At 46.7% G+C, this 27,706-nt stretch overlaps 2 protein-coding genes across 4 annotated transcripts in view; one reads left to right on the plus strand and one right to left on the minus strand.

Annotated features, from left to right (window-relative positions):
* EML2 (EMAP like 2) lies at positions 1–27,229 on the minus strand. Its single transcript, XM_075186171.1, is given in 24 exon segments — positions 1–537; positions 973–1,103; positions 2,297–2,392; positions 2,788–2,875; positions 3,443–3,540; positions 3,621–3,709; positions 4,157–4,224; positions 8,789–8,920; positions 10,169–10,297; positions 10,378–10,532; positions 10,618–10,717; positions 11,478–11,507; positions 11,509–11,637; positions 11,712–11,770; positions 11,773–11,806; positions 11,895–12,005; positions 12,255–12,324; positions 12,410–12,559; positions 16,833–16,962; positions 18,752–18,780; positions 19,353–19,451; positions 22,045–22,168; positions 22,688–22,861; positions 27,044–27,229. Coding segments are annotated over 24 exon segments (2,418 nt in total). The 5' UTR covers positions 27,111–27,229; the 3' UTR covers positions 1–411.
* The window catches only part of GIPR (gastric inhibitory polypeptide receptor), a 142,229-nt gene that overhangs the window by 80,353 nt on the left and 34,170 nt on the right, over positions 1–27,706 (plus strand). The window lies entirely within an intron of this gene.

Genomic DNA, 27,706 nt, shown 5'->3' on the forward strand with positions numbered 1-27,706 from the left:
TATTTTATAGAATTTATTGCAGTGATTTCTCAGCATTGTAAACACACACACACTTATCTCTTCTATGCCAGGGAGTAGAGCGAGGATCTCCAGGAGATTATTGGGGGCTTAAGACGCTCCGTGCAGCTGTGCAAATTAGAGTGCGCTAGTTCTGGTGCAGAAACGTGGTAACATGGTGTCCAACGCTCTGCGGGGAGTGCAGAGATGCTCTGCGAGAGGACTGGATGCTGTGACAAGGTGGAAGCAGGTTCTGTGCAGACCCAGGTAGTGCGCGGTAGGAGGGGCAGGACACTGCTAGTAGATGAATAAGACACGCTGGGGTGATGGGAAAGGCTTGAAACAAGACTGCTGGTAAAATCTAAAGGCTACGATGCTCTGCGGGGCAAACGTGGGGTCCAGATGCCGGGAGGGTCACACGACGGTCCACTGCAGCACGGTGCTGTCCTTGCCGCCAACGGAGATCAGAGCGGTGTCATTGTGCAGGAAACAGAGGCGGGTCACATGACTGCTGTGCCCGCTGTACTTGTGGCTGGGGGCCTACAATAAGAGAGAACAGACATACTCGGTACATGCCATGGGGGTCGTGTCTGTCTTCCCTATGCCTGCCTTCTGTCATTCTCTGGTTACCCCTATATGACGCCCCTGCCCCTGGACCACACACCCTATTTGACCACACCCTTTCCCTAGGCCACACCTCAAGCCGTGCAGTGGAGGAGAATGAAGAGGATGGCAGGGTGTGTGGAATACACAAGGAGATTATTGGATGGAAAATAAAAAATAAACTAAAACAAAAATAAAATGGTTCTCCAGAGCGTGAGAGGGAAGGAGCACAAAGTAACATCTCCCTAGAAGTCACATAATGATGTATAGAGGAAGGCCCAGTCCTTCTGGGAATCAGCGGTGAGATGGATAATGACTATGTGGACCTATCTGTGACACAGCGGCCCCATCATCCCCGTACATAGGACTTACCCGCGGCACCACGCAGGGATAATTGTACAGACGGACTCCTCCAAAATCGTCCCCAGTGGCCGCCAGCTTGCGGTCATGTGACTTGGTGACGGTATTTATATCGGTCCCATCTGCGCCTTCCGGCCATATACCTGGAGGACAGAGATCTGCGTTAGTGAGAAGAGTCTACATCGGAGATAGGGGGATCCCCTGTCTGGGGTTACAACATAGGGGTGAGGTCTGACCTCCCCAAGTGGTTCCCATGGCGGATGTAAGGCAGTACTGCACACAGGACCCCCCCCTTCCTGCGCGGATCCGATGCCCGCGTTCACCATCATGTTACAGGATGATTCGCCCCATGAGCATTAAGCTCACATATCGGTGACTGACCCTGGACTCTCCCAGATGTGCCCACTGACTGCAAGTGCTGGGGGAAATTTACATTGTCCTGAAACACCCTAGAAACTCTGTGGAGATCATGGGTGTAGGTCTAGGAGGACGTTCACAGGTAAGTGCTGGGGAAAAACTGGTCACGGTGGCTCCTGAGGAGCAGTTATGGCCAATAATTAGGGATTGAGGGTGATCCTCTGTGCATTATATAGCTGGAAGTGGGGGTATATTATAAGACTGAAGCAGTATTACTGGGTAGAGGGGAAGGGGCCCCTTTTAGATCTGGCAGTGGGGCCCAGTAACTGGCATTCACACCTCTGTCTATCAATGTGTATTACACGGCTCTGTCCACCTTCTATGTATCTAGAAACGAAGCATCACATGACCAATGACAACCAATGAGCAGCTGATCTGTCCCTCAGTGATGGGGGCGACTGTGACCTACAGGTCCTGTATAGACACATCGGAGGCAGGTGACAGCTCTGCACTGTGTAACTAGCAGATCCAGGGGGGGGGGGGGGGCGCGACACTGTATATGTTGTGGCCACCACATATACAGTGTACGTACGCTGCAGACCACAGAGGATGAAGGGCTGCACCATGTAACTAGCAGCGCCGGGGGGGGGGGGGGGGGTGACACTGTATACAGTGTACACGCTGCAGACCACAGAGGATGAAGGGCTGCACCATGTAACTAGCAGCGCCGGGGGGGGGGGGAGGGGGGGGGGGTGACACTGTATACAGTGTACACACTGCAGACTACAGAGGATGAAGGGCTGCACCATGTAACTATCAGCGCCGGGGGGGGGGGGGTGACACTGTATACAGTGTACGCGCTGCAGACCACAGAGGATGAAGGGCTGCACCATGTAACTAGCAGCGCCAGGGGGTTACACTGTATACAGTGTACACGCTGCAGACCACAGAGGATGAAGGGCTGCAGGATCTCACTCACCAAGCACATGGAAGCTCAGGGTACACGAGGCGTTCTCCCAGTCCTGGTTCCGTACACTCTCCGCACTCACAATCTGCTTCCCAGAGTCGGGGTCCCCTGCGTGGAGGAGAGAAGAGTTAGAGTTCTCTCATAAAACACGTTTCGGTGGTCCGGGAACATTTCCTGTATAATATAAGCTGGGAGCCCCCAGCCCCTCCAAATTACACCCCACACCCGTCTATCTGTGCAACCATACTGTGCCCTCATTGCTGCCCTGAGCCCGTATAGTATATAAGGGTCACAGACAATACTGAATAATTTGTGGGCAGACAAGCTAGGTGCAGTTCCACTTCTAACCACTGGGCAGCGATGCAGAGTTCTATCTATTGTAGAATGCACGTGGTAAGGTACAACTGGGTATGTAGTATGTATGTGGTCTGTAGGCCGACATAGATAAAAAAATGTCACTTGGCCTATGAACTATATAGCTCCACCAAGCATTTCCTACTTACAATATAGGATCTCATAGTCCCCGCTGTTGGTCATGAAGCAGGAGCTGTCCGCAGCCCAGTCCAGGTGTGTGATGTAGCTGGAGTGACCCTGCAGGAAAGAGGAACATTTATAAAACCTGCACCTGGCGCTGACGGTCCCGGACAGAATACAATGTACGTTTATAAGAGCCGTAGATGGTGACTGAGCCTCCGACGCTGAGGGGATCCTCTCATCGTTTTATGCGCAGACGATACTTTCATTCTTATAAACAGGCGCTTTTTAGGTATATTTGTGCCACATTCACTTTTAATACCACAAAAAAACCCTGCAGTGCAGACTTAAAAGAAAACACACAAAACGCGTCTATAGATTGAGGATAAATAAACCAAACAAAAGTCACTTTGTATTATCTCTGCCCAATGTGTCGTAGTGGATTTTGCTCCATTATGTAGAAGGAATCGGGGGTATTTATCCCACATTTACCATGATCAAGAACCAGGGTCCTTACAGGGGATAACACACGATTCCCAGACCTGTAACATGGACATAAACATGGGAACTGGGAATATATCTATCAGGATGGAGATCACTGCTGGTGTTGGATCAGCGATTATACAGTTTGTGCCACTGTGTACGAGGACGTTAACCTACCTGACCCCTGAACAACGTACTCACCGTACACTTTCCCACACGTCTGTACTCTCGTCCTTCCTCCGCCACTTCATAGAGATAAATAAAGTTGTCATGTGACCCAACGGCCAAATACTGACCATCTGCAACAGAGAAGAGACCGTGAAACATAGGGACAATCCGACACACGCAGAGTGACAGAAAAACGGGACTAATACTATACCGGGACTGTAGCTGGCAACACTTATCTGCTCTCCAGCATCCGAAATGCTGGTCACAATTACATGGGACTGAGTGTCCAGGACCAGGAACCTGGGAGACAGGAAAGACAAATGGACTGTCACTAAAGTGCTAAGATAGGACTTATGTCACCCAACGGCAGCGAGACAGAGGGGACGACAGTCGCCCAACGACCGAGGGGAGGACAGTCGCCCAACGACCGAGGGGAGGACAGTCGCCCAACGACAGAGGGGAGGACAGTCGCCCAACGACAGAGGGGAGGACAGTCGCCCAACGACAGAGGGGAGGACAGTCGCCCAACGACAGAGGGGAGGACAGTCGCCCAACGACAGAGGGGAGGACAGTCGCCCAACGACAGAGGGGAGGACAGTCGCCCAACGACAGAGGGGAGGACAGTCGCCCAACGACAGAGGGGAGGACAGTCACCCAATGACAGAGGGGAGGACTGTTAGTTAGTTGAAGTGTTACAATCACAAAACACAATGACACAGGATTGCACATGTGTTGTATGCATCTCACCTCCCAGTTGAAGTTCCCACCGCTACGACATTGCCGGATGGATGGAAGCCAGCCGCTCTAGCAGAATCCTACAAGGACAGGAACATGTTCTATTATCATACGGACGGTACATAATCTGTATGTATATATTATATACACCCTATAGAGTGGACCTGTTATTTGAGACATCCAACTATACATCCTATGTAATAGCCTCATGTGCAGCTTTGTGATTATCTATCACACGCACGCGAGGGCTGGTTACACGGCACAGGATGATATCCGTGGTCAGAGAGATACATTTACCCCAGAAACAGAGGCTGACACAGTGCGGATCCACTGCTGGTGGGAGCAGAGACACAAGCAGAAGTCGTACCAGCCAGTATCCCGTCTCTGCACACAAGTGATTACAGAAACAGATCTATCCAGAAGACGCTGCAGGACAGTGTATAATTATATATATATATATATATATATATATATATATATATATATATATATATATATATATATATATAGGCTGGTTCTATGTTGCATGTGACTGACATGTAAGACAGCAGCTGTAACCACGAGTCTTATTGGTCATAGATCACATAAATATGCAAAAGGTGATTTACTTCAACATAATAAAACCTATAAATATTACAAGTTGTTGTAAATATTTTTTCCTGGTAAATCACACAATGAATTAAGAGACAATAAGCTAGAAAATAAAGTAAATATACAAATTACTTCATAAACCAGAAGGACCAGCAACATTACAAGGATATAACTAGAAAATATGTAACAAAAAAAAAAATCTATAGACAATTAATCTATAAAAAAAAAAATCCTCAGCAAATAAATAATAAAAAAAAGATGCCCCATAAAATGTATAGGAGATTACAAGAGGGGATCTCAACCCTCATCCAGTCCATTTGGGGATAAGGAGAGTAAGAAACAGGATTGAAAACGTTTCTTGTTTGGATAATTATTAAGCCGATCACCCCCTTGTGTCACGTGTTCAATGACCTTCAATGTATTCATGGCAGGAGGACCCCACGCGTTTTATCACAGTGTTTAGGGACTTCTCTAACCCATTCTCAGTATTCTGAATACGCTGGAAAATGGTTTCTTGGTCTCTCCTGTATAGTTCAGGCGACAGCTACATTCTCCATCTGTCATTTATAGGATACTCCAGGATTACCGAGAACTGTTGTAATTCTAGCGTCTGAGGCGTTACATTGTGTAATGACAGCACAGTCCAACTTCCCATCACTATCTGTAATAACTCCTTCATTCCTTCCTCTGTCCAATGGGTTGGGAACGAAATATCTACATCACAATATCAACAGTCATAGGGGGAGATACATGTAAAGAAACACCTGAAAGTACTACAAGGGCCAGCATGCCCAAACACTTAATGGCAGCCTAGGTACGCTGGCGCATTGTTTTATTTGCGGATCTTACTAGGGAATCCAGCCCCGTGGTGACCAGCCTGGGGGTGGTTTGGCATTATGCCAAGAGGACCCCACGCTCTCTCTCACCCCAGCAGCACTAGGGTGGTTAAGCTATTGGGGGGGATGCTTTTTTTTCACATTTCTCTCCCTTTATTTCTGTTGAGATTCTGAATGTCTACATTACAGCCCATAGACATTTTACATGTCGACATTTTAACGGTGTGGACATTACGTACATGTCTGACATTTTGAATACCAAAAACTACATCCCTCTCCAACACCCCACCCACAATATATGTAATCCTGTTCTCTGAAACGGTTCATGTCAGGGGTTTGATTCCGACCAGGGCCTAATCCGTGTGGAGTTTGTATGTTTTCCCCGTGTTTGCGTGGGTTTCCTCTCACAATCTATAATGGGCCGCCGACTGAAAAATGGCCTGTGTGTGTGTGATATGGATTATAGACTAAGATCCAGTGGGGAAGGGACTGATGTGACTGACAAATATTCATTGTACAGTGCTGCAGAATATGGTGGCGCTACAGAAGGATATTGTCACCTCGGATAGGACCTTACAGATGTCACCCGCTCACTGTACAATAATTCTATTGGGTAACAGAGGATGTGGTCAGATCATGGGGACGTCTGTAATGTACAATTACTGTATCTTAGTGTTGTTAGGATGTAATGGTGTAAATAGGGTTTATTATTGTGAACTAAGTCACCTTTGGCAAACCAGAGATACAGCTGTATGAAGATATCTGACCAATAAGACTCACAGCCAAACAAGCGCTTCTGTCATACAATAAACTTTGTGTTTATAGCTTATTTACATAAATTAGTCAAATGCAGAACACAGAAGCGGCTGTGGCGTGGTGACTGATAATATAGATGTTCTGCTAATAACTGCTACACACGATATCATCAGCTGTATATACATCTCGTCTCCAATTCATGGAGGTATATTTACTATCTGCAGGTCTGACAAAGTGGAGATGTTGCCTATAGCAACCAATCAGATTCTAGTTATCTATTTAGTACATTCTACAAAATGACAGCTAGAATCTGATTTCAGACCTGCAGTTAGTAACTACACCCCCTGGAGTTTTGTGTTTGGATTCACTCTGTATTTTGAGTGTATTGATTGGCCGTTCTAAACACACCTGCTGTCACTTCATTGGCTGTGAGAGAAATTATTTTGATAGGAGACTGGATGATCTCAGAGTCGCAGGGTTTATGGACTGGCTGTATATGGAGACTCCTACCTGCTTATATTAGCATTAGGATATTATTATTATTATATTACTATTAGGATATTATTATTATATTACTATTAGGATATTATTATTATTATATTACTATTAGGATATTATTATTATTATTATTATATTACTATTAGGATATTATTATTATTATTAATCTATAACTATTAGGATATTATTATATTACTATTAGGATATTATTACATTACTATTAGGATATTAATTATTATTATTATATTACTATTAGGATATTATTATTATATTACTATTAGGATATTATTATTATATTACTATTAGGATATTAATATTATTATTACATTACTATTAGGATATTATTATTATTATTATTATTATATTACTATTAGGATATTATTATTATTATATTACTATTAGGATATTATTATTATATTACTATTAGGATATTATTATTATTAGGATATTATTATTATTATTATATTACTATTAGGATATTATTATTATTATATTACTATTATGATATTATTATATTACTATTAGGATATTATTATTAGGATATTATTATTATATTACTATTAGGATATTATTATTATTATTATATTACTATTAGGATATTATTATTATAATATTACTATTAGGATATTATTATTATTATTATTATATTACTATTATATTATTATTATATTACTATTATGATATTATTATTATATTACTATTAGGATATTATTATTATTATTATTATTATTATTATTATTATTATTATATTACTATTAGGATATTATTATTATTATATTACTATTAGGATATTATTATTATTATTATTATATTACTATTATATTATTATTATATTACTATTATGATATTATTATTATTATATTACTATTAGGATATTATTATTATATTACTATTATGATATTATTATTATATTACTATTAGGATATTATTATTATATTACTATTAGGATATTAGCTGTCAGCATTTGCATAGAAGCATTATTTCCATATACCAGGTCACGTTTCCATTTGCATTAACATCCGACATGGATGACATGATATTGTTATATGTTCTCCATCATATACAAGGCTTGGACGGCTTTTATGTAGCAGAGTTAGGTCATTTGCGATATATGTTATACGTACGCTAGCAGGGCCTCATTCAATGTACATGATGGATGTAACGTTGTTTATAGCGCAGCAGTGACTGGATTTCATGTGTGCATTATTTTATATGGTTATGTGATAACTGACAACCGTCAGCGCTGTACATGGCTTGTTCTGTGGGAGGGGGGGGGGTCACTTTCCCTGTACAACAGCACAGAAAAGGGGAGGGGGGGCAGCTCGGGGGGTGCCCAGCCCAATATTTTCTTTAGTTTGGTCAGTTTGTCATACAGTGCCCCAATAGGGGGGGTGTGTGGTGTCGTATAGTCTTTGAGAGAATGTATCTGACAGGGAGGCTACAGGGAAAGCATCCGATACAGGTAGGTTAATGTTTGTGTGGGAGAGAAGTTAGACTGCAAGATTCACTAGGACTGAGGCGAATCATCATCATCATCATTTATTTATATAGTGCCAGCAAATTCCGTAGCGCTTTACAATTGGGAATGATTAAACATTCGCTGTAAAGTGATGCATAATATTTTGGAGCTATATAAATAAAGGTTAATAAATACCAGTAATACATTATTATATGACAGCTAATATAATAATATATTTTACGGGAGTTTTTAGAGGGCCCCTTTTTTTATATATTATTTACAATTGTTATTTGACAATTGCAGACCCCACTGCATATCCTGAATACTGATACTGACTACTGATGATTGCAGACAAAGTACCACAATGAGTCTGGTGCTCACCACACTGCATCCTGTGCTCACCTCACTGCATCACATCCAGTCCTGTATACATTACACAGACCTGTAGATGACGTAGTGCCAATCATACACATACATACATACATACATACACACTGATCTTACCTCCAGTGTGGTGGTCCAGACAGGCTGGTGGTCTTTACTGTTCCAGAGATGAACCAGTTTGTCGTAGCCACAAGTCAGGAAGAGATCAAGAGATGGGTGGCAGCAAAGACCCCACAATTCATCAGTGTGACCCTGAACGAGAAAGACACAGGAGATTGACGTATAGACTCATGTATGTAGTATGTTCAGCTCACAGGTGTACATACATTATGCTGACATATTACTAGTGCTATCAACTAACAAAGTGAAAAAAACTATCCGCACACAAAAGGAACAGCTGGCGCTATTTACACAAATAGGGTCCACCCTGCCCTAGAACGTGATATGTAGCCAATAAATTATGTAACAAACTGCGCTGATTCCAGCTCATATCTTATCGTATATAGATCATTTAAAAGATGTCCAAAGTATCAAAAATTCATCCATTCATGTATACTATATCTATCTATCTATATAGATATATAGATATATAGATATATATATACACACACACACGTATCTCTTCAAATAGTTTCTTCTTTTCTTTGATACAAATGTGCTGTGTAGCGATATCTTCAAGATGTCAAAACCCCCAGTAGGAATAATCCTCAAAATGGAAAGAAATTCATATCAGTGTGTATATACACAATTAATTACGTGTCCCACACACCCCGTTATTAGCATAATATTATCATGCTAATAACGGGGTTAAATTTCATCTTTCTCTGGGATTAAGGTGTGGTGATGTGATTCCCACAAGGTGTGTGGGACACGTAATTAATTGTGTATATACACACTGATATGAATTTCTTTCCATTTTGAGGATTATTCCTACTGGGGGTTTTGACATCTTGAAGATATCGCTACACAGCACATTTGTATCAAAGAAAAGAAGAAACTATTTGAAGAGATACGTATATATATATATATATATATATATATATATATATATATATATATATATATATATATATATATAGACTGTATACATGAATGGATGAATTTTTGATACTTTGGACATCTTTTAAATGATCTATATACGATAAGATATGAGCTGGAATTCAGCGCCGTTTGTTACATAATTTTTTGGCTGCATATTACTAGTGCTGTCTGTCACTGACGCGGATGGATAAACTACAAACTTTGCATAAAATGCTGGGATCAGATCATTATCAGAATTACGGTAAATCTTTACGGTCAGCAGGTGACCATTGTCTGTGGGTTTATCTGCCGCGTGATCCCCCACTCAGACCGCCAGAATTGTCTTGTTCTGCCCCATATATCGCCAAATTAGAACAGGATCCTGTCACTCTGAGCTTTGGGTGATTGATAAGATCTGCCCATGTATGGGCAGTTTAACACTTTCTGCCCCTAATGCGTTTGCTGGTATGAATCTGGTACCTGTATTAAACAGCTGAGTCCGTTCTCCAGGTTACCGCTCATCACACAGTTCTTTGTAGTCCCAACATACAAGGTGTCCCCTCCCCGCCCCTCGGCAATCGTCCGCACCGGCCCAAAACATTCTGGAATCTGAAAGGAAGAGAAATAGTGTTGGTGAGATTCCCTGACAAGTAAAATCTCTGCGTCCGTTCACCATCATCCTTACGTACCCGGATCTCCCGAACTTTCTTGTAATATTGGTCCCAACGAATGACTCGCCCGTCCTTGCCCCCTCCAGATAATAGTGTCCCATCTCTACATACACACAAAGCAAAGATTCCGCCATCGTGAGCCCCGCACACAGCCAGCGAGATCCGGTGACTGCCTGGAAGAGATGCACCCGTATGACCGAGTTGCCTGGAACAGCTGTGTTTGATCTGCACCTGAGAAGTGCACTCGCTTCCTCTCACCTTTTCCCCATACATATATGTTTCCATTGGAGTCTCCTGTGACCACATCTCCATTCTCAGCAAACGCCACGCACAAGACGTATCGCGGCTTCTCGTGTTTCTGTGGGAGGATAAAGTGACCGGTAACCAACATTCTGCGTCTTTGTTTTGTGAAACTGTATCATGATCATTTCCTCCCTGTCCTCCATCCTCCGCGTAATCATTTCCTCCCTGTCCTCCATCCTCCGCGTAATCATTTCCTCCCTGTCCTCCATCCTCCGCGTAATCATTTCCTCCCTGTCCTCCATCCTCCGCGTAATCATTTCCTCCCTGTCCTCCATCCTCCTTGTAATCATTTCCTCCCTGTCCTCCATCCTCCGAGTAATCATTTCCTCCCTGTCCTCCATCCTCCGCGTAATCATTTCCTCCCTGTCCTCCATCCTCCGCGTAATCATTTCCTCCCTGTCCTCCATCCCCAGCGTAATCATTTCATCCCTGTCCTCCATCCCCAGCGTAATCATTTCATCCCTGTCCTCCATCCGCCGCGTAATCATTTCCTCCCTGTCCTCCATCCTCCGCGTAATCATTTCCTCCCTGTCCTCCATCCTCCTTGTAATCATTTCCTCCCTGTCCTCCATCCCCAGCGTAATCATTTCCTCCCTGTCCTCCATCCCCAGCGTAATCATTTCCTCCCTGTCCTCCATCCCAGCGTAATCATTTCCCTCCCTGTCCTCCATCCCCAGCGTAATCATTTCCTCCCTGTCCTCCATCCGCCGCGTAATCATTTCCTCCCTGTCCTCTATCCTCTCTATAACCATTTCCCCCTGTCCTCATTAAGTACCCCCACTTCAGTAGTCTTTCCTTTCTCCATGGGGCCTTACCTCAAACACCCCCTGTCTCTTGCTTAAAGTGGCCATTCCTGCTGTGGCCCCTGCGGCCCCCCTCCAGGCTCCAGTAGTACAACTGGGATTTCCCGCAGGTGATGATCAGGTTGGGTTCTGTGTGGTGGAAGATGGCAGCGAGGACGGGCTCGGTAGAACACTGATAACAGAGAAAGTTGCAGAGTTAGCGTGTTGTATGCAGCAGAAAGCGCCATCTCCGGACAACGCACGTACCTTGACTTCCGTCACCTTCACCTCACGTTGCCACTGCCACACCGACAAGACATGGTCTCCGATTCATCACATGCACACAGAAGGCTCCCGCCATCCTGTAGAGGACGAGGAACACGCAGAGGTCACATAACGAGGTACAAGACACACAACACCCCAGGGCACCAAGTGAATAATAATACCCACCGTCTTAGAGAAGCTCAGACAGTTTACAGCTCTGTCAAAATGTCCAACTCCAATCACATGAAGGGTGCAGAGACTGACCGAGTGCCAGATCCGGACATGGGGGGCTAAAGTCTGGGGAGAGACAGCACACACAGAACTATGATCACAACTACAATGGGGCAAATAACTGGGGCAGGACAGACTGGCACCCTCATATCTGCGGTCACTGTGTGGGGAGTCAGAGGACATAACGCCCCTATTCCGGATTTATCCAATGGCAGAATTAAGGTATAAATGTTGCACTATCTGGAACTAGTTCTCCGTTATTTTTGCCACTGTGAGAACTGGCCATGAAAGCTTGCACTCTTTGGTACAACGTACCTTGCCGTCCTGTGAGTTACCGGCCACTTGCCCGCTGGCGATTGTTACAGAGTCTGGGTGAACAGCTAGACTGTGGGAGAGAGGACGTTAGCGCTGTGCAATATAACAAGGAGCAACGCTTTCAGTGTGGGAGCACCAACTTTTCCCCAACTGACCTCTTGATGTCGTCTGTGTGTCCCCGGTAGTGTCGCTGCGTCCCGGCTGCTGGGTCATAAAGAAGGCAGACAGCGGCAGTAAAGTACAACAGCTCCCCTGACGGCAGGATGAAGAGGTTACTGCGACAATCGCGGCCCCTGTATCCATATCTATACGTCCCGGAGGTTAAGGACAATGGTGACCAGAGTGTGTTTAGGCGTCTTCTGGCGAGATAACATACTGACAGCTGTGTGCGCAGATCGCTGGAGGGTGCATGGGTCAGATCATGGGGTCAGAAGCATTAAAGGTATTTCATTGTGTTACATTAATCCCAAAATAACACTAATGTGACAGCAATGAAGATAACTAATTAGAACAGATTTTTATAAACATTTAAATATATAAGGAGTTGACTGGTAATTGGTGAACATTTATACACATTAAGGGTAGAAGATGACACACAATCGGGGCACCTAGAGGTTGGAAAAGAGGTAATGTCACCGCTGCTAAAGAGATGGCGGTGACCGCTAGCTAAAGAGATGGCGGTGACCGCTGGCTAAGGCTAGAGAGATGGCGGTGACCGCTGGCTAAGGCTAGAGAGATGGCGGTGACCGCTAGCTAAGGCTAGAGAGATGGCGGTGACCGCTGGCTAAGGCTAGAGAGATGGCGGTGACCGCTGGCTAAGGCTAGAGAGATGGCGGTGACCGCTGGCTAAGGCTAGAGAGATGGCGGTGACCGCTGGCTAAGGCTAGAGAGATGGCGGTGACCGCTGGCTAAGGCTAGAGAGATGGCGGTGACCGCTGGCTAAGGCCAGAGAGATGGCGGTGACCGCTGGCTAAGGCTAGAGAGATGGCGGTGACCGCTGGCTAAGGCAGAGAGATGGCGGTGACCGCTGGCTAAGGCCAGAGAGATGGCGGTGACCGCTGGCTAAGGCTAGAGAGATGGCGGTGACCGCTGGCTAAGGCTAGAGAGATGGCGGTGACCGCTGGCTAAGGCTAGAGAGATGGCGGTGACCGCTGGCTAAGGCCAGAGAGATTGCGGTGACCGCTGGCTAAGGCTAGAGAGATGGCGGTGACCGCTGGCTAAGGCTAGAGAGATGGCGGTGACCGCTGGCTAAGGCTAGAGAGATGGCGGTGACCGCTAGCTAAGGCCAGAGACATGGCGGTGACCGCTGGCTAAGGCTAGAGAGATGGCGGTGACCGCTGGCTAGGGCCAGAGAGATGCGGTGACCGCTGGCTAAGGCTAGAGAGATGGCGGTGACCGCTGGCTAAGGCTAGAGAGATGGCGGTGACCGCTGGCTAAGGCTAGAGAGATGGCGGTGACCGCTGGCTAAGGCTAGAGAGATGGCGGTGACCGCTGGCTAAGGTGGCTAGAGAGATGGCGGTGACCGCTGGCTAAGGCTAGAGAGATGGCGGTGACCGCTGGCTAAGGCTAGAGAGATGGCGGTGACCGCTGGCTAAGGCTAGAGAGATGGCGGTGACCGCTAGCTAAAGAGATGGCGGTGACCGCTAGCTAAGGCTAGAGAGATGGCGGTGACCGCTGGCTAAGGCTAGAGAGATGGCGGTGACCGCTGGCTAAGGCTAGAGAGATGGCGGTGACCGCTAGCTAAGGCTAGAGAGATGGCGGTGACCGCTGGCTAAGGCTAGAGAGATGGCTGTGACCGCTGGCTAAGGCTAGAGAGATGGCGGTGACCGCTGGCTAAGGCCAGAGAGATGGCGGTGACCGCTGGCTAAGGCTAGAGAGATGGCGTTGACCGCTGGCTAAGGCTAGAGAGATTGCGGTGACCGCTGGCTAAGGCTAGAGAGATGGCGGTGACCGCTGGCTAAGGCTAGAGAGATGGCGGTGACCGCTGGCTAAGGCTAGAGAGATGGCGGTGACCGCTGGCTAAGGCTAGAGAGATGGCGGTGACCGCTGGCTAAGGCTAGAGAGATGGCGGTGACCGCTAGCTAAAGAGATGGCGGTGACCGCTAGCTAAGGCTAGAGAGATGGCGGTGACCGCTGGCTAAGGCTAGAGAGATGGCGGTGACCGCTGGCTAAGGCTAGAGAGATGGCGGTGACCGCTAGCTAAGGCTAGAGAGATGGCGGTGACCGCTGGCTAAGGCTAGAGAGATGGCTGTGACCGCTGGCTAAGGCTAGAGAGATGGCGGTGACCGCTGGCTAAGGCCAGAGAGATGGCGGTGACCGCTGGCTAAGGCTAGAGAGATGGCGTTGACCGCTGGCTAAGGCTAGAGAGATTGCGGTGACCGCTGGCTAAGGCTAGAGAGATGGCGGTGACCGCTGGCTAAGGCTAGAGAGATGGCGGTGACCGCTGGCTAAGGCTAGAGAGATGGCGGTGACCGCTGGCTAAGGCTAGAGAGATGGCGGTGACCGCTGGCTAAGGCTAGAGAGATGGCGGTGACCGCTGGCTAAGGCCAGAGAGATGGCGGTGACCGCTGGCTAAGGCTAGAGAGATGGCGGTGACCGCTGGCTAAGGCTAGAGAGATGGCTGTGACCGCTAGCTAAGGCTAGAGAGATGGCGGTGACCGCTAGCTAAGGCTAGAGAGATGGCGGTGACCGCTGGCTAAGGCCAGAGAGATGGCGGTGACCGCTGGCTAAGGCTAGAGAGATGGCTGTGACCGCTGGCTAAGGCTAGAGAGATGACGGTGACCGCTGGCTAAGGCTAGAGAGATGGCGGTGACCGCTGGCTAAGGCTAGAGAGATGGCTGTGACCGCTGGCTAAGGCTAGAGAGATGACGGTGACCTCTGGCTAAGGCTAGAGAGATGGCGGTGACCGCTGGCTAAGGCTAGAGAGATGGCGGTGACCGCTGGCTAAGGCTAGAGAGATGGCGGTGACCGCTGGCTAAGGCTAGAGAGATGGCGGTGACCACTGGCTAAGGCTAGAGAGATGGCAGTGACCGCTAGCTAAGGCTAGAGAGATTGCGGTGACCGCTGGCTAAGGCTAGAGAGATGGCGGTGACCGCTGGCTAAGGCTAGAGAGATGGCGGTGACCGCTGGCTAAGGCTAGAGAGATGGCGGTGACCGCTAGCTAAGGCCAGAGAGATGGCTGTGACCGCTGGCTAAGGCTAGAGAGATGGCGGTGACCGCTGGCTAAGGCCAGAGACATGGCGGTGACCGCTGGCTAAGGCCAGAGAGATGGCGGTGACCGCTGGCTAAGGCTAGAGAGATGGCTGTGACCGCTAGCTAAGGCTAGAGAGATGGCGGTGACCGCTAGCTAAGGCTAGAGAGATGGCGGTGACCGCTGGCTAAGGCCAGAGAGATGGCGGTGACCGCTGGCTAAGGCTAGAGAGATGGCTGTGACCGCTGGCTAAGGCTAGAGAGATGACGGTGACCGCTGGCTAAGGCTAGAGAGATGGCGGTGACCGCTGGCTAAGGCTAGAGAGATGGCTGTGACCGCTGGCTAAGGCTAGAGAGATGACGGTGACCTCTGGCTAAGGCTAGAGAGATGGCGGTGACCACTGGCTAAGGCTAGAGAGATGGCTGTGACCACTGGCTAAGGCTAGAGAGATGGCGGTGACCGCTGGCTAAGGCTAGAGAGATGGCGGTGACCACTGGCTAAGGCTAGAGAGATGGCGGTGACCACTGGCTAAGGCTAGAGAGATGGCGGTGACCGCTAGCTAAGGCTAGAGAGATTGCGGTGACCGCTGGCTAAGGCTAGAGAGATGGCGGTGACCGCTGGCTAAGGCTAGAGAGATGGCGGTGACCGCTGGCTAAGGCTAAAGAGATGGCGGTGACCGCTAGCTAAGGCTAGAGAGATGGCGGTGACCGCTGGCTAAGGCTAGAGAGATGGCGGTGACCGCTGGCTAAGGCTAGAGAGATGGCGGTGACCGCTAGCTAAGGCTAGAGAGATGGCGGTGACCGCTGGCTAAGGCTAGAGAGATGGCTGTGACCGCTAGCTAAGGCTAGAGAGATGGCGGTGACCGCTGGCTAAGGCTAGAGAGATGGCGGTGACCGCTGGCTAGGGCCAGAGAGATGGCGGTGACCGCTGGCTAAGGCTAGAGAGATGGCGGTGACCGCTGGCTAGGGCCAGAGAGATGGCGGTGACCGCTGGCTAAGGCTAGAGAGATGGCTGTGACCGCTAGCTAAGGCTAGAGAGATGGCGGTGACCGCTGGCTAAGGCTAGAGAGATGGCGGTGACCGCTGGCTAAGGCTAGAGAGATGGCGGTGACCGCTGGCTAAGGCTAGAGAGATGGCTGTGACCGCTGGCTAAGGCTAGAGAGATGGCGGTGACCACTGGCTAAGGCTAGAGAGATGGCTGTGACCGCTGGCTAAGGCTAGAGAGATGGCGGTGACCGCTGGCTAAGGCTAGAGAGATGGCGGTGACCGCTGGCTAAGGCTAGAGAGATGGCGGTGACCGCTGGCTAAGGCTAGAGAGATGGCGGTGACCGCTGGCTAAGGCCAGAGAGATGGCGGTCACAGGCCGGAGCCGCCGTTATTGCAGGATACACCCATTCCAGCTGTAATTCTCTCGGTGGAAGTTCTCCTTTTGCTTCTAGATTGTACAACGCCACCAGCGAGTCAGGAACATATAGCGGAACTGAACGACCCCTCAGATACAGCTTCACCACACCCTCTTCTAGATGGGGCAAAGAGGCAGAAATATGTCATTTAGCAGCCGTTGAGGCCATTAACTGATAATTAGTGAACTCTAGAAATGGGGAAGAGGATTCTGGGAAAGATTTACTAACAGGTAACAGGCCCAGCCTGACACAGGTGAGACGCAGTAACGTGATCACTGAACGCCGGCCAAGTTGAGAACGTGGGAGAGCGTCAGCCACAGGGAGAAATGCGCAATCTGATGTACAATCTGCCTGAAACACCCCGACGCTCTCGTACAATCTGCGTGAAACACCCCGACGCTCTCGTACAATCTGCGTGAAACACCCCGACGCTCTCGTACAATCTGCGTGAAACACCCCGACGCTCTCGTACAATCTGCGTGAAACACCCCGACGCTCTCGTACAATCTGCGTGAAACACCCCGACGCTCTCGTACAATCTGCATGAAACACCCCGACGCTCTCGTACAATCTGCGTGAAACACCCCGACGCTCTGATGTACAATCTGCGTGAAACACCCCGACGCTCTGATGTACAATCTGCGTGAAACACCCCGACGCTCTGATGTACAATCTGCGTGAAACACCCCGACGCTCTCGTACAATCTGCGTGAAACACCCCGACGCTCTCGTACAATCTGCGTGAAACACCCCGACGCTCTCGTACAATCTGCGTGAAACACCCCGACGCTCTCGTACAATCTGCGTGAAACACCCCGACGCTCTCGTACAATCTGCGTGAAACACCCCGACGCTCTCGTACAATCTGCGTGAAACACCCCGACGCTCTCGTACAATCTGCGTGAAACACCCCGACGCTCTCGTACAATCTCGTATTAGTATTGTTACATATTTAAAATGGGATAACTACATATACGGGACATTGACTTGTGATTAGTGCATAGTTTTTTTTTTTATAAATTTCCCTTAGGATTTAAGCTTCTTAAATATAAATATAGTTTAATAATGATGTATTGAAGTGTTTGCTGGAAGACTGCTGCTGTCGGTAACTATCCGGGATAAGGTCACACAGTGTAACATGGATCCAATGGGACCGCTGATCCCATCCCACCGTAGGGATTACGCTGGTTCTATAGTGGAGATGGGAGTATAGAAAGGTTTATATAGAATAGGGCCCCACCTATGATACACAAAGCGTCCCGGATACACCCAGGAGATAATCAGTTTGCATAAGAGATGCTGTGTATTTGTCTTGTACTAACACAGGGATGGGCATGGTATACACCAGCTGCACAATGTTCTGCTCCTGTTCATCCTCTACTTCCTAATGTCAGAGGTGTTTTTACATCAATTTACTGAGAGAACAGGAGCAGAACATTGTGTATCAGTCACTAACATTGCACAGACTTCAGCCACCAATCAGATTCATGCTTTCATTCTCTAGACAGATAAAAGATAATTGTGGATTGGTTGCCGTGGGCCAGTGCTCATATTACATTAAACATTGTGATGCTTTGATAATGGGTCATGTGTATAAGAGACATACAGTGTAATCAGCCTGTGTGCCCCCGAGATATAAACCCCAGCGGCCATTAATAATAATATAATCCCCAGCAGCCGTTAATCAGGTTATAATCTCCAGACACTAATTCACCTGAGAGTAATCTAATTGCACAGCAGAGTATGGAGGCTCTACACACTGTGTGTATATATATATATATATATATATATATATATATATATATATATATATATATACACACACACACACACACACATACATACATACATACATACATACATACACACACTGCATAATAGTAATTACTGACACTGAGCACTCACCGGGGTAGAACACAACCTGTTTGCTTTTGCTGGAAGACAGAAGAGCAGAGAGTTAGACTGTAGCAGACACACAACACAACACACTTATTACACACTTTCTATACCTGGATGTCTTCTTCATTGTATCTCTGTCTGTATCTGTGTCAGACACAACTTCCTAGTTCCCAGATACAGCAACACCCCCATACAGAGACCCACCCCAGGGAGGGGCAGCTTTTATCTTACAGCCCCGTCTGTCTGCTGCATCCTGTAACTTTGTATCAAGGAGAGGAAACTCCCACAGTCTGTGTACACAACCCAGGATCCCTCCTTCTGTCAGTGCAGGGGGAGGCACATTGTGGTGCCTCCTGTGTAGTTTGTGTCGGTCTCAGGGGAGGCACATTCCGCCTTCTGTGTATTCAGACCCCCCTTGTATACAGACCCCCCTTGTATGTACACAGCCTCTGCCATCTGTGTATACAGCCCCCCCCTTGTATACAGACCCCCCTTGTATGTACACAGCCTCTGCCGTCTGTGTATACAGCCCCCTCCATATGTGTGATCTCTGCATTTGGGCCATATAACGCTCCTGTACATTATAGCACTGATCTGCGTCACTCACCCGTCTCTTCTCCCGCTGGAAACCAGCACTCTGCTCCTGGCGTCTGAGACATCCCGCTTTACGAAGGAGAGACGCTCTGGGGAGAGTGAGCGCCGCAGGCTGCGGGAGACAATAAGAAACATGGATACAGAACAGCGCATCCATCAATAACTTATGTTACAGCTGCAGTCGGCAAATCGAAATTCCCCAAATTGTATTATTCTATCAGACAGATTCATGTTCGGACATAAGTCGCTCTGTGCGCCGTATGTTGTATGAAATCGCTCTGCGCAGGCTCAGGAACGAACCTTACACCATGTCTGAGCGCCAATGACACTGACCGCTGCCTGCGACTTAAGGGGCAGAACGGCGTTGGAAGGGACGGACTAACGCAGACCAGGTACTGTCAGGGCCGACGCAGATGTGACCGATTCAAGTCTCTTAAATACAGGGCCGGTGTCAGCGCCGACTGATAGTGATGACTGACATGTATTAAACACTACACGTATGTGTGCCACTAGATAACACAGTACATGCTAGATAGACTATATATCACATTGTATGTACTCTACACATAAGAACATCCAGATTTATATATTTACTGTTTAAGAAAATGAAATATAAAATATTGTTTTTGTGCCTGTTCTCTGCTCTATATTACACATACGTCTATATACGGCCAGTAAAAGTATAGGCAGAGCGTGGTCATGAGAAGCCAGATCAGGGCCACCTTCAGCAATCATGGGTCCCATTACCCCCCCCATGAGCAACAGCAACACATACTTACCTGGGGCCCCGCTGGTCTCCGCTACTCTGACAGACAGAGTAGCGGAGACCAGCGGGGCCCCAGGTAAGTCTGCGCTGCGCTGTTGTACCGGGCCCCTGGTGAGCCCGGCCCCGGTACAACAGTACCCCCCGTACCCCCCTGATGGCGGCCCTGAGCCAGATTAACAATGTGCAGAAGTTCGGATCCTCCCGGTCGCTGAACAGCGCTAAGTACATTGGGAGAAGACGGACTTCAGAGAAATCTTGGTGTTATTTGGTCTGAAGACTCTCGTGTGAAGGCCGAAGTATTATCCAAATGTTCATCCTGTAGTAACATTTAACGGAACAGTAAACTTAAAATACAAGTTGGCTTTTATATAAATATATGAGTAAGATCAGTAGCTGATCAGAAATGAATATATTTGAGGTTATGATGACGAGGAGAGAAGATGACTGATCCGGCCACGTGGCGTGAGCGCTGGGCGACCATAAAAACTAATTTGATATTAGTCTTTATTATCTTAGCACGAAATTAATTAAGGCCTCTGCCTTGAATATGGGAGGTGTTTAATTTAAATCCTCAGGGTGACCCGGAACCCAACCCCCCCCCCCCCCGCCCCCAGTGTTTTAGGCGCAATCTGAAATTTTGTCACACTAGACGACCGCCTGAGGTCGCCTAAATGCTGCGCCAGCCCTGTCAGCACCTCACGGTTATGATGTGACGGTATGATGTGATTGTATGATGTGACGGTATGATATGACTATAATATGACTGTATGATGTGACAGTATTATGTGACTGATGTGATTGTATGATGGGATTGTATGATGTGATTGTATGAAGTGACTGTATGATGTGACGGTATGATATGGGCAGCACAGTGCCTAAGTGGTTACAGCGCTGGGGTCATGAGTTCAATTCCCGACCATGGCCTTATCTGTGAGAAGTTTGAATGTTCTCCCCGTGTTTGCGTGGGTTTCCTCCGGGTGCTCCGGTTTCCTCCCACACTCCAAAAACATACTGGTAGGTTAATTGGCTGCTATCAAAATTGACCCTAGTCTCTCCCTCTCTCTGTCTGTGTGTGTGTCTGTGTGTGTCTGTGTGTGTGTCTGTGTATATTAGGGAATTTAGACTGTAAGCCCCAATGGTGCAAGGACTGGTGTGAGTGAGTTCTCTGTACAGCGCTGTGGAATTAGTGGCGCTATATAAATAAATGGTGATGATGATGATTGTATGATGTGACGGTATTATGTGATGGTATATGACTGTATGATGTGATTGTATGAAGTGACTGTATGATGTGATTGTATGAATTGACTGTATGAATTGACTATGATGTGACTGTATGATGTGACTGATGTGATTGTATAATATGACTATGATATGACTGTATGATGTGACTGATGTGATTGTATGATGTGATTGTATGATGTGCCGGTATAATGTGATTGTATGATGTGATTGTATGATGTGATTGTATGATGTAACCGTTATAATATATCATATCTGATCCATCACCACTGAAGAAATATCGCTATAACTGTGATCCTGAGATACGTGTAACATTATATCCAGCGTATAGATGTGACAGTCATCATTATCACCCATGGATTATGTAGGTGCAGAACTTGTATCTCACAATGAGACACATCCATAGGTGCTTCACCTGCGCCTGCCCCCCCCCCCCCCCCCTCACCACAGATCCGCCTCTGAGTGCAACATACATGTAACTCTAAATACAGGCGTGACATACAAGGTGTGACAGAAATACACGGACGTCTAACTATAAATCTGACCCTGTATATACGTTTCTGGCAGGACACAGACTTGGGGTAACTGGATATAGAACAGACACCACAGGTCTATAGTCAGACATAAGACAGTTTCTCCTATGCAGAGCAGACTTCCTGTCTCACACACCAGCAGTGAGTATTACATCCCCCTGTACCTTTTAGAGAAGACTTGCGTTGTCCCTTTTTTAGGGGATGATGGCGAGGTAGACATGCCGCTCCTTCTGCGCGGAGCGACGCCATTCTGGGAAGAGCGTGGCGGTGGCTTCACTACATGGACCACTGGAAATATAGATTACAGAGAAATCTACACAAACGTATTTCTCACCCTGGAAATCACTATGTAAATCCCATTACATCACCCAGTCCTAATTCCAGTTACTCTGTATATAAGACACAATTCATGCTATTCTGAATATAATATACTAGTCCCACAATTCCTGTTACTCTGTATATAAGACATGATGATGTGCCCCCAGTATCTGTGTATGGGGTGATCTGCCAGATATGATCTGTGATATATAATTGCAGTTTGATGGTTTTGTCCCATCTCGCCCTGTTTCTGAGCGTCCCCAGAGTAATAACGGACATAAGCGTTATCTCTATGTATTAGACACTGCAGTCTGCCCATCGTACATTATCTGTGCCCATTATATTCATCCAGCTGGTCCTGGTCCTGGGTCTATAGATCTCTAGTAATACCTACAGCCAAATATTGTTCTGTCCTTCTGCTCATGCTGGAGAGTAAGTATCGCTCCGAGATGGGAGTACCCCTCTCATACAGTATCTGCTCCCTCTTACCCTGTCTGCCCCGCAGAGGGTCCCCCCTTTCCTCACATACTCGCAGCCTCCTCAGGGCGTCACTCAGAGCCGCTCTCAGCACCTGCATCTCATCCTCCTGGAGCTGAAGCCTCTGCTCCAGATTCGATATCCGGTCATCTGTGTCCATCGCACTTGGGCCTGAAAGACCGTCATCTGGGGGGGATGAGGCAATGAGTTACTGAGACAAAGGGTTAATGAGACAAGTGGTTACTAAGACAAAGGGTTAATGAGACAAGGGGTTAATGAGGCAAGGTGTTAATGAGGCAAAGGGTTAATGAGGCAAGGGGTTAATGAGGCAAGGGGCTAATGAGACAAGGGGTTACTAAGACAAAGGGTTAATGAGACAAGGTGTTAATGAGGCAAAGGGTTAATGAGGCAAGGGGTTAATGAGGCAAGGGGCTAATGAGACAAGCTGTTAAGGATCCAAGGGGTTAATGAGTCAAGGGGTTTATGGGACAAGGGGTTACTAAGACAAAGGGTTAATGAGACAAGGGGTTAATGAGACAATGGGTTAATGAGTCAAGGGGTTAATGAGACAAGCAGTTAATGAGTCAAGGCGTTAATGAGACAAGGGGTTAATGAGACAAAGGGTTAATGAGGCAATGGGTTAATGAGACAAAGGGTTAATGAGGCAAGTGGTTAATGAGACAAAGGGTTAATGAGACAAGGGGTTAATGAGACAAAGGGTTAATTAGACAATGGGTTAATGAGACAAAGGGTTAATGAAACAAGGGGTTAATGAGACAAAGGGTTAATGAGACAATGGGTTAATGAGACAAGGAGTTACTGAGACAAAGGGTTAATGAGACAATGGGTTAATGAGACAAGGGGTTACTGAGACAAAGGGTTAATGAGGCAAGGGGTTAATGAGACAAAGGGTTAATGAGACAATGGGTTAATGAGACAAAGGGTTAATGAGACAATGGGTTAATGAGACAAGGAGTTACTGAGACAAAGGGTTAATGAGACAATGGGTTAATGAGACAAGGGGTTACTGAGACAAAGGGTTAATGAGGCAAGGGGTTAATGAGACAAAGGGTTAATGAGACAATGGGTTAATGAGACAAGGAGTTACTGAGACAAAGGGTTAATGAGACAAGGGGTTAATGAGGCAAGGTGTTAATGAGGCAAGGTGTTAATGAGGCAAGGTGTTAATGAGTCAAGGGGTTAATGAGACAAAGGGTTAATGAGACAAGCGGTTAATGAGTCAAGGGGTTAATGAGTCAAGGGGTTAATGAGACAATGGGTTAATGAGTCAAGGGGTTAATGAGACAAAGGGTTAATGAGACAAGGGGTTAATGAGACAAAGGGTTAATGAGACAAGGGGTTAATGAGACAAAGGGTTAATGAGACAAGGGGTTAATGAGACAAAGGGTTAATGAGACAAGGGGTTAATGAGACAAAGGGTTAATGAGACAAGGGGTTAATGAGTCAAGGGGTTAATGAGACAATGGGTTAATGAGTCAAGGGGTTAATGAGACAAAGGGTTAATGAGACAAGCGGTTAATGAGTCAAGGGGTTAATGAGTCAAGGGGTTAATGAGACAATGGGTTAATGAGTTAAGGGGTTAATGAGACAATGGGTTAATGAGTCAAGGGGTTAATGAGACAAGGGGTTAATGAGACAAGGGGTTAATGAGACAAAGGGTTAATTAGACAATGGGTTAATGAGACAAAGGGTTAATGAGACAATGGGTTAATGAGACAAGGGGTTACTGAGACAAAGGGTTAATGAGACAAAGGGTTAATGAGACAAGGGGTTACTGAGACAAAGGGTTAATGAGACAATGGGTTAATGAGACAAGGAGTTACTGAGACAAAGGGTTAATGAGAAAATGGGTTAATGAGACAAGGAGTTAATGAGACAAAAGGTTAATGAGACAATTGGTTAATGAGACAATGGGTTAACGAGTCAAGGGGCTAATGAGACAAGGGGTTACTGAGACAAAGGGTTAATGAGGGAAGGGATTAATGAGCAAAGGGTTAATGAGGCAAGGGGTTAATGAGGCAAAGGGTTAATGAGGCAAGGGGTTACTAAGACAAAGGGTTAATGAGACAAGGAGTTAATGAGGCAAGGTGTTAATGAGGCAAGGTGTTAATGAGGCAAAGGGTTAATGAGACAAGGGGTTACTGAGACAAAGGGTTAATAAGGCAAGGGATTAATGAGGCAAGGGGTTAATGAGACAAGGGGTTAATGAGACAAAGGGTTAATGAGGCAAGGGGTTAATGAGGCAAGGGGTTAATGAGACAATGGGTTGCTGAGACAAAGGGTTAATGAGACAATGGGTTAATGAGACAATGGGTTAATGAGACAATGGGTTAATGAGACAATGGGTTAATGACACAAGGGGTTACTGAGACAAAGGGTTAATGAGACAATGGGTTAATGAGACAAGGGGTTACTGAGACAAAGGGTTAATGAGACAAAGGGTTAATGAGACAAGGGGTTACTGAGACAAAGGGTTAATGAGACAATGGGTTAATGAGACAAGGAGTTACTGAGACAAAGGGTTAATGAGAAAATGGGTTAGTGAGACAAGGAGTTAATGAGACAAAGGGTTAATGAGACAATGGGTTAATGAGTCAAGGGGCTAATGAGACAAGGGGTTACTGAGACAAAGGGTTAATGAGGGAAGGGATTAATGAGGCAAAGGGTTAATGAGGCAAAGGGTTAATGAGGCAAGGGGTTACTAAGACAAAGGGTTATTGAGACAAGGGGTTAATGAGGCAAGGTGTTAATGAGGCAAGGTGTTAATGAGGCAAAGGGTTAATGAGACAAGGGGTTACTGAGACAAAGGGTTAATAAGGCAAGGGATTAATGAGGCAAGGGGTTAATGAGACAAAGGGTTAATGAGGCAAGGGGTTAATGAGGCAAGGGGTTAATGAGGCAAGGGGTTAATGAGACAATGGGTTACTGAGACAAAGGGTTAATGAGACAATGGGTTAATGAGACAATGGGTTAATGAGACAATGGGTTAATGACACAAGGGGTTACTGAGACAAAGGGTTAATGAGACAATGGGTTAATGAGACAAGGGGTTACTGAGACAAAGGGTTAATGAGACAAAGGGTTACTGAGACAAAGGGTTAATGAGACAAGGGGTTACTGAGACAAAGGGTCAATGAGACAATGGGTTAATGAGACAAGGAGTTACTGAGACAAAGGGTTAATGAGAAAATGGGTTAGTGAGACAAGGAGTTAATGAGACAAAGGGTTAATGAGACAATTGGTTAATGAGACAATGGGTTAACGAGTCAAGGGGCTAATGAGACAAGGGGTTACTGAGACAAAGGGTTAATGAAGGAAGGGATTAATGAGGCAAAGGGTTAATGAGGCAAGGGGTTAATGAGGCAAAGGGTTAATGAGGCAAGGGGTTACTAAGACAAAGGGTTAATGAGACAAGGGGTTAATGAGGCAAGGTGTTAATGAGGCAAGGTGTTAATGAGGCAAAGGGTTAATGAGACAAGGGGTTACTGAGACAAAGGGTTAATAAGGGAAGGGATTAATGAGGCAAGGGGTTAATGAGACAAGGGGTTAATGAGACAAAGGGTTAATGAGGCAAGGGGTTAATGAGGCAAGGGGTTAATGAGGCAAAGGGTTAATGAGGCAAGGGGTTAATGAGGCAAGGGGTTAGTGAGGCAAAGGGTTAATGAGGCAAGGGGTTAATGAGTCAAGGGGTTAATGAGACAAGAGGTTACTGAGACAAAGGGTTAATGAGTCAAGGGGTTAATGGGACAAGAGACTAATGAGACAAAGGGTTAATGAGACAAAGTGTTAATGAGACAAAGGGTTAATGAGACAGACATGATTTCATTAGCAGATAACGATTAATAGAAATAATACAAGTTACCCTCCGCAGTCCCAGAGGTGCCATAATCCCCCCCCCCCCCCCCCGCCCAGTGCCCCCCTCTCCAGACGCTGCCAGTACCAGGCTCTGCCATCCTTCCAGTCCTCCTCTCGTCCATTGAGGGTTTCTATCATTACTGGATGGGAGATGCCAGTGTCCCCCTCTCCACCCTGTGCCACACAGAGGTGCCCCCCTCCCTAGGACCTGTCCACCATCGCTCTGCCCTCCTGTCCTGACATCTAGATTACTGTCCTTCACATGGTCCCAGAGGTGCTTCCACTACTGTAATATATATGTATAGAGGGGCTGGGGGGATCTGCCCCCCGGACGGCCCCATAGTGGGGTACGTTGGGTTGGGTCATTGGGCCAACTGAATTTTTTTTTCTTTAGGATATTCCTAATAGGCTGCTGAGACGAGTCTGCCCCCTGGGTTACATATTTCCAGCCCTCCCCTGTATATGTGTCTATGACAGAGGACGGGCACTTACCGTTACAGTACTGCAGGAGGGAGCTGGTGTCATACACTGAGCTGCCCCCGGCCCCGGATTCTGACATCTCCTCTTTGTCGCTGGTTCCAGTATTTTCTTTCTCTTGTTGTCCTTTCTCTCTCTTCTCACATCCCTCCTTCTCTATCCCGTCACCATGGTAACTGCTTCCTGCAGCATCTTCTGCTGCCCCCCCATTCCATCACAGAGACCACGCCTCTATCTGACACTAGCTACATTATATCTCTGTATATGGGATACACAGTAATCTTATTATCAGCTGAGTATCTCTCTGTCCCAATGTTGTGTGTTTCTATTAATACAATAATACATTAAGTTCTTATTCTATAAAGAACCAGCTGGGGGCGCTCTGAGATGTGGATGTGCCACTAGAGACTGGCGCTGGCTGATCGGAGGATCGGAGCCTAATAGGTTCCCCAGTGTTCACCAGCGACCCCCACAAGGGAGAGATGGGCTTTGATCAATATGTAAAACACCTACGTCAGGGGGAATAGGAATTGTTTTATACAAAATGAAACCAGGGATGATTCTCCCAACATTGGCACCAAGTGCACTGTGGGTAAATATTTATACAGCACCAATCATATTACACAGCGCTGTACAAAGAATATTTATCATCCACATCAGTTCCTCATAGTCGCCTAC

This window comes from Mixophyes fleayi, chromosome 9 (assembly GCF_038048845.1).
Source record: "Mixophyes fleayi isolate aMixFle1 chromosome 9, aMixFle1.hap1, whole genome shotgun sequence".
Classification (NCBI taxonomy): Eukaryota; Metazoa; Chordata; class Amphibia; order Anura; family Limnodynastidae; genus Mixophyes; species Mixophyes fleayi.